We start from the raw sequence: 13,923 nt of genomic DNA on the forward strand, positions 1-13,923 counted from the left end.
AGTAGTACAACGGCAGGGTATATCATATAGTGGCCGGGCAACGAGCCACAGTTCGCTGGTTGTCGAAACCTAGTGTGACGTAAGTTTGTGTCAAATGATGCTTCGTCCTTGAAAACGGCAGTACTTCCAACAGGTGTCACCCTATGGCATGAACAACTAGTGGCGTACCGCGAGCGTGCTTTATCCTTCCGTCACAGTTGAATACAGCCCCAGTGAATAGGGATGCGCACGAGTCGAGACACACTTTGTAAAATTCGAGACGAGTCGAGACAAACGTATTTCTCGACTCGAATTTTCGAGTCGAGACAAACGTAGAAATCTCAACTTGACTCGAATGTCTCGAGAATCTTTTTATAATTTTGAATATTATTTTCACGAAAGTATTCACTCAGAATCAGCCCTGAAATCAATTCCAGCATTTATTACTTTAGAAAGATACAGAATGCGTAAACGTAATAGTTAACCTTTCGACATCAAGATTTAATTTTCAACTCAATTCAGTTAATTAAAACTAATAATTAGGCCTAATGTCGTGATATTTGATTGTACTTCAAATATAATAATAATAATAATAATAATAATAATAATAATAATAATAATAATAATAATAATAATAATAATAATAATAATAATAATAATAATAATTGATTATCTAGTTTGTATAAACTTTTATCCGTAGCCTATATCTAGTTTGTATAAAATCACGATAAAGTGAACTTCATAAATTTTCTGAATGAGCAATTGGCAGTCTATAGTAATTTAGCATAGTTATAATTAGTGTGTTTTCGTTCCCATGAACGCAAAATTGCTACATAACTTCCTAATTATTCGATTCCCCATCTATTTTGAGGCTTTAATGTGTTGCTGCATATCATACTGACAATTAGGTAGGTAGTCATAAAGTTCTGGTTGATGTGTGCGCATGACTCGAATTGCGAGACGTCTCGTCTCGAATTCGAGTCAAGTCGAGACAGAAACTGTCTAGTCGGGACACGAGTCGAGACAGAAACATATTTTCGAGTCGAGACGAGTCGAGATTTAGGCTTAAATCTCGACTCGTGCGTATCCCTACCAGTGAAGTGCATATAAACTTGATAGCTCCACGTAGTTACTACACAGCGAAACACCGGATTCCAATGACCCTCGCGGGCCAAAGACAAAGTGCTTGTGCCTATGATCTTGGGGAATTGTACAGCCAAATTTTGCACATTAGGTAAACACGGGAGGCTGTTACACAGCGGCCAGTGTCTCCCCAAAGTGTTCTACGTCCTCTAGCAGAGCTTGACATATTTGTATGACTTCCATAACTGACGCTTCAACTGGTTATGGGGCGTTTACACTTAGTCGATTTGCGTTCGATTCAGTTGAATTGACGTCACTTTCAACTTAATCGACCGTATAAACGGGACTTCAACTTAATCGCTTGTTGATCGAAGGTGACTAATCGACTGGCAACTGAATTTAAAGACGTTCTATTTTCTGTGGTTGAAACAATTGAACACATCCATCGATTTGATTCGGCCTAGTTGCTTCGATTTAGTGGCAAATGCAGCGAGTCGATTTAGCCGTGCGACTAAATCGACCAAGTGTAAACGCTCCATTACACAGCATAGGTATGTGAGACAATAATGATGTCAAGAACTTGGCGCCAATGACAGAACATTTTCTTTGCGGATGTATCCCTCTTCTTCCTGCAGCATCATGATGGCCGCAGCCGTATCTTGCACTACTTGACACTAGGCTGGGCATCGTTTGCTTTTCGCATCGCCAGGTCTGTTCGGCATCGAATGTTATTGTATGGGATGCCATTCGATTCCTTTACATTTGTGCGTCTTACACGTGTACTGACATTTTAACAAACCAAATGTTCAGTAACAATGTGTTGGGCCCGACTGTGATCCCCACAACATTCCATCAGAATAACGCGTGCTTTTACCTTGTACCTATTGTCCTTCATCTTTCTCTTCTTCCTTGTCCCTCGCGTTCCTTTTATTTCTCGCCGTTTGAACACATCTGATCGATAGTTTAACAATGCATCTCATACCAGCAAACCCGGTAGGTACAGTTGATGAACTGTGGCATTGTGTCAAAGACATGACCTCCCATATTCTAGAAGAACATCCAAGATCTCGTCTTCTCCATGTCTCCCCTTTTTGCAGTTGTTATGAACACCCATGGTGGGACTAGACGCTACTGACTATCGTCACTTTTGCTGCGCTTCCAGCACGTTGTTAGACGTCGCACAGAGTGCTAAGTTTTATCATTTGCTACTTATAATATTGGATTTCTGTCTACCACGCATTGTCGCGAACTACATCGTAACATATTGTTTACGACAATCAGCCACTACTACTATAGTCAACTGAAAATTCCTGCTACTCTAGTCAACTGATAATTTAACCACTTCCTGGATTAACTTGAATCAATATTGTCTTTTCAGATAATGTGTAAAAATGGATTAATCCGAATTATTTATTTCGGGCGTCTTTTTATGTTCTGATTTGCATTACCGGTAACCCATGTTGCTCTTGTAACAAATCCCTTAAATTTTTGCCTGCCGTCACGCCACGTTGAACTTTAATCACTTACTTCATCAATGTGTACAATGGGTATGCTAGGGTTGCTTACCTGTTTCTGCTTATATTTGATGGCCAATTTTAACCTGTGAAGGTCGTGCCTTTCCGAAGGCTCTGACAGATGTTCCTCATTCTCATTGTAGTTAAGCATCACTTCCAGCTCCAAAGACGTCCGAGCGTGGTCGAGGAGGGATGTAGCAAATGTCTCCACCTGGGCTCTCATCTCCTGTTAAAATAAGTCCTTATTTGAAATAGTTATAGATCTTACTGCAGACATGGGCTAACCTACTCCTGTAAAACATGGAAAAAAGTCCATTTGCATAGTGTTAATGTTAGACAGGAAGAGACAGAAGAATATTGACCATCGAGATACTAGCATGCTTTCTGCGCACGTGATTCCAAGTTCGATTTTTCGTGCAAGTTCATGTTACTCCTACAGAAGATGATAATCTCATATGCTGATTGGAACGTTCAATTTAAATAATTGCAATATACTATATTATTGCGAGAGTTCTACCGGTGTTTAGTGTATATATGGAAGTTCGAAGAACAAAAAAGGTAATTCACATAGAGATTTGTACAAATATCAGAATGATCAATGATCTCTTGCCATCTTTCGGCTAGAAGATAAACTCCACGCCGATAAACCTTCGTAGATTTGGAGTTGAACAACTCAAGTAAGGCAATTTTCAGAGCCTCCACTTCAGCAGAGGTCTTTCCAGTGAAGATCTGCAAAACTTGAAAAAGGTGAAAGACTGTAGAGGCCAAGTCAGAGAAATAGAATTGATGTTGTAAAGTTTTCCAACCAAAGTCCATTAATTTATGACGTGTGATCGCAGCAGTGTGTGGCTTAGCGTTATCTCTTGGGTGATAACCCCTTGGCGATTGAGAACGGCTGATCGCTTCGACCGCAATGATTGCTGCCTGTGTAGTTGTTGACAATATAAGGTCGTATTTACAGCTTGATTGGGTTACAGGACATTCCAATGAAACATCTCACCACACAATCAATAACACTTCTTGGGATAAAATACCGTAACTTGCCTTTCTTGTTGAGTTGCACTCAGGTCATGGTGATATGGAACTCAACAATGGAACTTTCTGGTAAAACGCAGTGCCACAAGTCTTCTTTCCACTGTTGCCTTGTGCGTATGGAAAGTTTCTGCTAATTCCTCTACAGTTGGATTCGGACTGGCTGTTATGGATTGGTCCAGATCCTCTTCGGAAAGTGCTGATGGACGCTCAGACCGGTTTTGACAGCTTCTGTCTCCGTCTCTGAATTTTTGAGACCAGCTGTGGCATGTGCTTTCGTCAATTGCATCCTCACCACAAACCTGTCTAATGTTGGTGGTCCAAGGCAGCACTACTGTCTTTATCGAACTAAAATAGTAAACAGTGTCTCAAGTGTTCCTTATTGATGTCTATTTCATCACCGCAATACACTCTCTAGTTACGACCCACTAGTATACACTCACTGCCTGCTCCTTCTGTAATGTTCTCCTCGACCACCAATTCCTGCTCTTGGAGCGCCATCTATTGGGTTATAACACCATTCACCAGTGACCTATTACCAGTGTTTCTTTCACAGAAAATGTTCCGGTGGCACACTTAGTATTCGGAGGGGAATATCTCCCCTGCTGGTATTTATTATTATATTATAGATGCATTATTTTGGTCTCCTTCTTGGCATTCTCAGAGCTCCGGGAGGACATTGCCCCCCAAAAAATCTCTGGAAGAAACACTGCCTATTACAATTGGGTAGAACTTTTACACGTACCCAATATGATACAGGATGTCCAATATGTCAACACAATTTATAGCTTACGTACCTACTACTTCCTTAGTACGTATAGGGAAAAGAGAAAATAATGTTACATACTAGCAGGGGCGGATCCAGGATGGATTTCTGGGAAGGCGGTAGGTTGTAATACTGCTATTTAGAGCTACTTTTAAGAGCTCCAAACACTGATATGAGTTATATTTATATACATAAAATAAGAAAGTTTCCTATTCTGGGGGAGAGGGCGATCGCCCTGATCGCCCCCTGGATCCGCCACTGCATACTAGCAATATCAGCATGAGAGATGTTACCAATACAAGGTGCATTTCGTTCAAATGTATCCATTACTTCAGCTAGCTACCACAATAAATCAAAAAGATGAAAACTCTTCCATTCAGTGTTAAAATCTAAGCTCATTATAGCATCACAGATACCGATGTTTCTGCAACACTAAGAAGAACAGTAAAGATGAGAGGGATAAAAATGAGAACATGGTGCAATTAAGAACAACATATGGCAGGACTTCTATTCATGTAAATGTATTACAAAAATCAAACACAGACAAAATCATTTTCATGCGTTGTTTTTTACTCACGAGGGAACCTATCCAAGTGCGACTCTGACTTCGAGTCGAGACTATAGTCGTTGGATACCTTGTCCCAAAAGAACATAACACGAAAAGTGATACATCCTCGATCGCAACCGTTGCAGAGATATAAGCGTGAAAAGTTAGAAATTGAGCTGCATACTATACATTACAAAGTCAGCTTCCGGGTCAGATTTTTCGGAAACGGTCAGGTAAGGAACCTCAGCGAATACATATCAAATTAGTGTTGGGAGCCCACCACCTTTTGAATGAAAAAAAATGTTGCTCCCGGGGCACTCGCAGGGTCCCAGGCGGGGTCCAACTCAAAATTGGCAAATGGAACCGGGGGTCAAGTAGCATATTGTATGAAAGCTATTGTTAAATAAAAGAAGATAGAACAAATCTCAACTCTCTATGATGCCCCTGTACAAACGGGCAACTGGTCAAAATGTCAATACAACCTACATCAGACAATATATGGCCACTCTTCTAAATCCGTTAAGTTGAGATTTGTTCTATATTCTTTTATTTAACAATAGCTTTCATACAATATGCTACTTGACCCCCGGTTCCATTTGCCAATTTTGAGTTGGACCCCGCCTGGGACCCTGCGAGTGCCCCGGGAGCAACATTTTTTTCATTCAAAAGGTGGTGGGCTCCCAACACTAATTTGATATGTATTCGCTGAGGTTCCTTACCTGACCGTTTCCGAAAATTCTGACCCGGAAGCTGACTTTGTAATGTATAGTATGCAGCTCAATTTTTAACTTTTCACGCTTATATCTCTGCAACGGTTGCGATCGAGGATGTATCACTTTTCGTGTTATGATCTTTTGGGACAAGGTATCCAACGGCCATAGTCTCGACTCGAAGTCAGAGTCGCACTTGGATAGGTTCCCTCGTCAGTGTAAATGTCAAATATATTGCGTAAAGCTTTTCACATAGCCAACAATAACAGCTAATGCAAATTCTCATTCTGAGTTATACTGTTGCCCACAAGTCTCGAAAATATCGTCTCGAAAAGATGTTTTCTCACCTAGAAAAGTATGTATATATATATATATATATATATATATATATATATATATATATATATATATATATATATATATATCATTTTCAATTGGAAGACCTTCCTCTTAACCCTCTATTTAAACCGTCCGTGGCAGAAATGCAGTACCACTCCTGGTTTCAATAATACTTGAGAAAGTATAATGCCACAGGAAGCAAATTCTTTCACGTACTTGTGACTCTGCTACTTGTTTTCTTTATCAAAATATTAATATTTATCACTTTAGTTGCCATATTACAGGTGAAGTCTTAAAACGAACAGACTATACGTTGATTTTATTAATAAAAATTTAATAAACTAGAAAAGTAATTTTTACGTACGTTATAGTCGACACAAAATTCAGATTCCATTTTGCTCAGGCGCCGTAGCTCCCAGGAGAGCTCGAAAGCTGTGAGTAAAGGGTCCCGACTGGAGAGCGCGATGAGCGAGGGAGAGGTCAGAGCACGGTAGGCGTTGATCCTCGCTTGAGAGTGACGCAGGGAATCTTGTTGACTGGACGCCACACATTCGTCACATCCACATCTGAAAAGAGTACATACAGAAATAAAGGAAAAAGTTAAATGAAATCTTTGAGTTTTAACGTCTCACGATTATCTCTATTAGGCTAAGGCAGACGATTAAAACAAGTGAATGATGATGCAAGAATTGGTGGAAAGAGGAATACATCGATAAAACCCAACCTAGTAGCAAGAAAGTTTTCTTTTTTTTTTTGCCAGTTGACGCGTGCTTTTTTCTGGCTTTCTACGCTTGCACTTGAAACGCATGCTCTCATAAATCTGTCTTTTGTTGTACTTGCAAGCAATGCTTTAGACCTTTCGCAGAGCGTCATAGCATCACTGGCCATTCATTGGCTATTGACTTCAATTTACTTGTAATACGCTTGTGTCAAGCTTGAATAGAACACTGAATGCAAAGTTGCCCCCTTGTAACTTCGTTACTGGAATCCACCTTGCAGCATGCTTGCACGTTTTCCAATCATGCTGAATGTAAGCTTGGTCGACTTGCAATTCAAGCTTACAGCAAGTGGTTTGCAACTTGTCTCTGCCACTAGGGCACTGACACGATATTGTCCATCCAAACTTAATCGGCCGAGGATCTAATCGGGGACCCCACTCACCAGAGGTAAGGGCTCAACCACTGAGCCACCGTGCCCCCACAAACAAAGTAAAGGTTATATTCAGGTTATGCATGCGGTAAATATTGTACAGTGTTTTTTTTAAGTGTCTACCATCTTCCTTTGAAAAACCTTGCACTGTTAACATGTTACATTCAGTTGGAATTAAAAAAGAGAGACTTTTTTATCTTCTTCTTCTTCTTCTTCTTATTATTATTATTATTATTATTATTATTATTATTATTATTATTATTATTATTATTATTATTATTATTATTATTATTATTATTATTATTATTATTTTGTCAATTGAAATCGTTATCTAGAGATGAATTAGTAGAATCTCCTGCACACTGTCGCTAGAGTATGACCTTTTAAAGCTAGGTTCATGACACGTACATCAATGCATGACACGTACCTGTCAAATTTAGCCTTTAAAACTTATACAATTACTAGCGTAAATTACCCACTTTTCTGGGTTAAAATAAGTTAAATTAGTAATATGTTCCAATAGCCAAACACTTTTTACTATTATTGAAGGTCTCTCTGATATTGGTTATTATTACTCATTTTTATACATCTGCCCCTCCCCCAATTGGAGAGCTGAATTTTGATTTAAACAACATCGGAAGTGTCATTGTTCATCTCAGGGACGCAGAAAACTATTTATTCGACACTAAACAGCGTGACAAACATCTTGGCATTTGAAGGCGGCGCTCCAAGTTCCCTATAAATGCTGCTAGCAAATGAGAGGCCAGCGGTATTGCCACGTTTATTTTGCACACATTCACATCTATCCTCTGTCACCTGATCGCGCTTTAGTTTGTCTGCTTACCAATAGCCACACCCCTTTAGCACTTGCCAACGTCACGCCAGAGATTGCGTTTTATTCATTTAGTTGAAATGCCAAGATGTTTGTCACAGGCCTTAATACCGGTCATTTTCAATCATTAGTATATATATATCTCCCTCTCCCTTAAGTTGCACCATTAAAGTGAAATGACAAGAAAATATCCAAGGCCTGAACCTCAACTATGTTGAAAATTTGATCGAGATCGGTCCCGTTGTTCAAAAGTCATTAAATTTTATTATTTTTTTATATATCTCCCCCCTCTCCTCCCCCTCCTCTAAGTTCTACCGTGAAAGCGGAATGACAAAACCATCCTAGTCCCGAACCTCATCCATGTTGCGAGATCGGCCAGGTGGTTCAAGAGTTCTTAAGGGAGCAGACTACGAAATATTTTTCAGAAGCAAAACAATTTTTCTTTTGCCAATTTCTCTTAAGTAAAAACAGATAATGAAATGTAATTTACCACAATAATAGATAATGTTATTCTACATCCAAAAGTATGAATCAAAAGAATGTTCAGTGTTGCCATCCATAGAAATTACGTGACCAGAATTTGAATTATCCAAAAATCTAGGTTAAGGCAGCGACTAAAAAAATGAACTCAATGGTAATTGATGATTGCCATACTGTCTTTGTTCCTTGTTACCTACTTTTTAAATAATATATGTACTTATTTTGTAATAACTTTTTTTTTATTTTCTCAGAAAATGTGCATGAGTATTTACATTCACTTATGCCATTCTGTTTAGTTTAGTGACATGCATTGATTGATAGTTGTCTGACTGTGGACATTTAACTCCGTTATACACGCTTAATGGTACGAGTTCCATTTACTTTCATCGTACACACGGAAAACAAAGTATTCTTCAGTTGACAAATTATCTTTTTTCCCAATAACTCGGGAACAAACGAATTAATCTGGATCTTTTTGTCGTTTTCCATACAATAGTTATAATTTGATAACTTGCCAAAATCGGTATTCTAATAGGTTAATTTATTCTTGAGTTATTAGGAAAAGACATTGTGTCAACTGAAGAATACTTTCGTTCGTGACTGTATGTTCATAGCTACTGTATGAAGACCTTAAAGCTTTTGAAAAAGTGTTACGTGCTTACCTGACGTCATGAGGCATAGGAAGCGTAGCACCTCGGTCTAAAAGAATCTTCAGGATTTCGTAGTTGTTCATATGGGCGGCCAAAATCAGTGGCGTAATGTCAGAAGTAAAATTAGACGTGTCCCTATCTACTGATTCCCAGCTCTGAAAAACAGAAAAGTATGTGTTTTGAATGTAGCAGTAACAATTTTATAGTGTCTTTTTCATTGAATGATTCAAGTGTACATTCCTTTACTGAGGTTGTCTTCTATTGGGTATCATGTATGAGAAAATACGTACCGTTAAGAATTGCTACTTGGGCTCTTGTTGGATTCTAATACCTCTACAGGCATGTAGAAGCCGCCAACAAGCACATCAGTGATGGCAGAATCACAACTTTTTTTTTTTTTCAAGCGAGTTAGATCTGTGTGTCACTTTTCAAACGCGGTCACCTAAACAAGTCCGATGACAGGAAAACAGTGGCGGATGTAGAAAGTAAAACTGGGAGGCAGCCAGAGCCCAAACGATGATAGGTATATCATGACTTTACAATTTTTCATGGGTCCTGCAGAAGTTACCAGAGATGGAGTGGGTCAGTAGGTCGGTGGGTCAGTGGGTCAAGTTTTCTGAGTGGGTCAGTGGGTCGTGGGACAACAGCATGTGACCTACTGTGACCCACCACCCACCGTGACCCACTGCGACCCACCACCCATCATGACTCACTGCGACCCACCACCCACCATGACCCACTGCGACCTACCGACTCAGTATGATCTACCGACCCTCTTTGCTCACTGCATGGTAGACACTATCTTCTGAAGACTGGTAAATTTGTCTTCATTTTGCTTTCAAGATCTTCATTTCCCTTCCTTTTCCATTTGTTTCTGTCTATTTACCTGAGGTGAGTATATCTAACCAAGTTAAAAAAGAACTTCAGGTACTTTTGGATATTGATATTTTTAATTGTAATAATAGCATTAGGACTTATACTACTACTTGGCTTTCGAGACCTGTGAGTTTTTAGAGCTAACTACTGGAAAAAATTACATTTTTGAATCACTGTAATATATAAATTATTATATAAAAAATTGAATGTAGCTATGTGTGCCTGATCATCATGGTCAAATTGCAAAGTCAAATGCAATTACTTTTGGTATATAGTTAGGCCTTAATCCAAACTGGGATGTTATATTGCTTTCATTATAATACATAATATCCTAAGGAGGTAGTGAGGATCCGAATTCTTGCGAAAAAAATGAGTATCTCGCAAGCCGTTAAACTTATGGAGCGGAAATTCAGTGTATTAACTCTTTATTGAAAATAAACAGAATGTGTCCTAGCATTTTTAAAAATTCTCCTTTATGTGGGGGGTGGGCACTCTCTATATATGGAAAATTGGTAGTGAGTTGGTTTGTAAAAATGATCGAAAACGGTTGATGTTATTTAAGAAAAAAAAATCAGAAACAAAAAATTACAGTGCTTGGCTTCATATATCCATTGCTTTCTACTATAATAATTGCTGAAACTTATGTTTATTATATGGAGCGCTTACAGCAGAGGACAATCAACCCAAAAACTTGTGACTAAAATAGGCACAAAATTTGTACTGTAAGCTTAATTACACGGAAATTTTAAGTTTGGATTGTACGCATAATTATATGGAAAATTTTACACTTTTTTCCCTTTACGTTGGTCTACTTACCTTGATTTGGAACTTTCAAATTTCATCCTTTTTTCCACTGAAAAGTATTGATAATTCAACAAGGAAATAATTATACTATGATAATTTAATTTAAATTCATCGTAATTTGGCACATGGCAAACAGCATTGTAGTCATTGGAGAGGAAGAAGGAGGGAAATTCCCATTCACCTCTGAACACTTTCCAGGAACCTCGTTCCCTTTCGCTTTCTAGACGGGGAGAGAACTTGGTAATGGCATCAAACCTTCATGTGTAATTACAAAAATTAAATTTATAAACAAATAAGAAATCATCAGTTTATCAGGCTTTAATTGATAATTTATCACAAGATTCCCTATCGAAGGCGTGGTAGATGAAGTTTCTGTTCTCCATGAGTTGACATTGCCAACTGACATGGTGATATGGAAAAGATGTTGTATGGTGATAGAGAGATGATACTTCTTGCTGAGTATTTCAAAACTGACCAAGAAAAATCGTTATCAGATTTAAGTCTAACAAGCAGATTGTCGATGAGGAGTTGCAGAAATCGGGTAGAAATATTATCAATTTCCATAACAGAGTGCGAACGGGAATTTCCCCTTATGAATTTACAGATGACTGATATTAGAAATAGACTAAGTGCTCAAACATTGTCTAACTTGTTGTTCATCAATGTTAATGGCCCACCGCTAGACAAGCTCAAAGTAGACGAGCTAATTATTTCTTGGCTGAAGGATGGACATCATTCCACTGCGGATGGCTTACCACGTAAAAGTTACCAACAGAAAATAAACCCGATTTCAGTTTTGTTTTAAGGTGGAAAATTACGAGTTATAGAAAATGTATACTTGTATTACTAATGGCTTACTTGTGTTATTCAACTTTGTACCTATTTTTTAGTAAGTCTCTTCTTTGCTTTAGATACACTACTTTGAATAAATATTCATAATAATTGCAGTTATGCAAATTTGTAACTTAAATTTAACGTAGTGTTTTAGTGATTACACAAACTACAATTATGAGCATACTTTATGGAGATGCTCTCACGTAGGGTACCCGAGCAGAAGTTTCTTTTGGAATGCGTTCAGAAAGTAACACTTGCAAAAATACTCTCTTAGTACAAGTATATTTTAGGCACACACTAATTTCCCCCCACCTCGAACTGTTTCAATTCCCTCACTGACAAACACTTTACCATTTTATATCATAAAGGTCAGATCCACCGTTATTCTAACAGAGTGGTGCTTGAGCGATTGACTAGAAATTCAAACTCCGATTAGTGACAATTTCACAGTCTTGTTTTATTACAAGTGTAAACTCTTTAGTCAGTACAGAAGAGGCCGTGGATCGTGTTCAGAGTTGATGATGATGGATTTTGGTGAGTCAGAATAGGTCACAGGAGATGAAAGTGGTTCATGGTGGGTGGTGGGTCACGGTGGATCAGAGTGGGTCACCGTGGGTGGTGGGTCAGAGTGGGTCACCGTGGGTGGTGGGTCAGAGTGGGTCACGGTGGGTGGTGGGTCAGTGGGTCGTGGGTCAAGTTTTCATTGACCCAAGCCAACTCTGGAAGTTACCTATTTAACTCTCTCCCAATGGATATTATGGCTAGGTTGGAAGTTAACATTGTGTACCTCAAGTATTGTTTTATACATTGCATAACAAAATTGCAACTGAAAATATGTCTGTTTCAAAAATTTTCTAATAAAGAATAAAAGGGAACGTTTACCATAAACTTTAAAAAATATATGAATAATTGCATCAATTATTTTTGATACTTAAAAACTGAGGAGCCGAGGCCCCCAGGGTATATCCGCCACCACCGGAAAACAACCTAAATACCATCTCTACAGCATTACTAGAGAATTTTATAGTAATATTCCAACTACTACTCTGATTTGTATCTAAAGTAGGTATCCCTACACGAAGTCGAGCCTGAAATCACACGTGCATTAGCCACTTGCATTAGCCATGAAGAGAGTCTAAAATGTTATGTATGCTAACAAAGTCGCAGACAGCCAATGTGAAAGCTGTGTGTCACGTGACGTATTTCTGGACGAGACCAAAATCCTTGTCAAACATGGATCAGTATATATATATATGGATTCAATGGCAGTAGCTGCACGAAATTCCAAGTCAGATATATTTTGTGGCATCTAACGGCATCCTTTAAATGCCCTCAGAAAAAAAGTCCCAAGCAGTAAGATCTGGTGACCTGTGTGGCCATTTTCGATATTCATCTTTGTTGTTGGTTATATGATCTATGTAGCTGTGAGGCAAATAATTCTTCAATAAACATCGTGAATTTTAAGAGGTAATCTCTACAAACTGACTGCATTAATGGTAGATATTGTTCCAACTTGGTAGATTTTTAGTAAAACTTGTACGGAAATATCATAGCACTGGTATAATAAAAATTGAGTTGAGTTGATTTTGAGTTTAACGTCCCGTTCAGCATCGAGGCTATATGAGACGTGGACCTACTGATTAACGTGGAATCCGAACCACATGAGCTCCCGCCGGGATAATAAAAATTGTCCCAACTAATTCCAACATAGCATACTCCTTGTAAAGGTTACTCAATCCCTTTCAATAACAGCGTCTCTAACCAAGCATAACAACTATTCAACCGTAAAAATAATTAGTATTATTAGTATTATCGATAACGTATATACAAGCTTTGAGAGCGCGAGACCTTTGTTTACTTCCTAGTGCAGCGTTAATCTCCACGTCTCATTCAGCCTAGCTGCTGAAAGGGATACTAAACTCTAATCCATCCATTCATCCATAAACTTTGAGAATTTTCCTGTTCTCTGTTCCCCTGTGTACTTTTTATTTTATTTTATTTTATTTATTTTACAGTGCATACATTATTTGAGATACGTGGGTAAAATTATTCTATTCATTTGTAATTACCGTGTATAACAAGTAATGATTAACCAATGCATAATGTAAAAGAATTAAATAGTTTTAGCTCCTAGCTGGTCACCTACTAGTGAGGGTAGCTGCCTTTAATGTGGGAAAGCCGGGTTCGTTTCCCCGTGGGAACTCTATATTCTTTTTTCCATGCTAAGTTTTGGGTTTCTGTCTCATATACAAAGTGCGGCAGTGGATTGGGTGATTTTACAAACGCTATTACGAGGCAATTATTAAATTTATTTGAGTGCAACAAGTT

At 38.4% G+C, this 13,923-nt stretch overlaps 1 protein-coding gene across 1 annotated transcript in view; it reads right to left on the reverse strand.

Moving 5' to 3' along the window:
* The window catches only part of trp (transient receptor potential), an 86,205-nt gene extending 77,015 nt beyond the window's left edge, over positions 1 to 9,190 (reverse strand). Inside the window, exons 1-3 of the mRNA XM_081739258.1 lie at positions 9,094 to 9,190; positions 6,335 to 6,536; positions 2,629 to 2,802 (exon numbers count right to left, since the gene is read on the reverse strand). Of these exons, the coding sequence (XP_081595384.1) occupies positions 2,629 to 2,802; positions 6,335 to 6,536; positions 9,094 to 9,164 (447 nt within the window). The 5' untranslated portion in view covers positions 9,165 to 9,190. The remainder of the gene's footprint in view (positions 1 to 2,628; positions 2,803 to 6,334; positions 6,537 to 9,093) is intronic.
* Positions 9,191 to 13,923: the final 4,733 nt, after the last annotated feature.

Source organism: Thermobia domestica, chromosome 14 (genome assembly GCF_964235325.1).
Source record: "Thermobia domestica chromosome 14, izTheDome1.hap1.1, whole genome shotgun sequence".
Classification (NCBI taxonomy): domain Eukaryota; kingdom Metazoa; phylum Arthropoda; class Insecta; order Zygentoma; family Lepismatidae; genus Thermobia; species Thermobia domestica.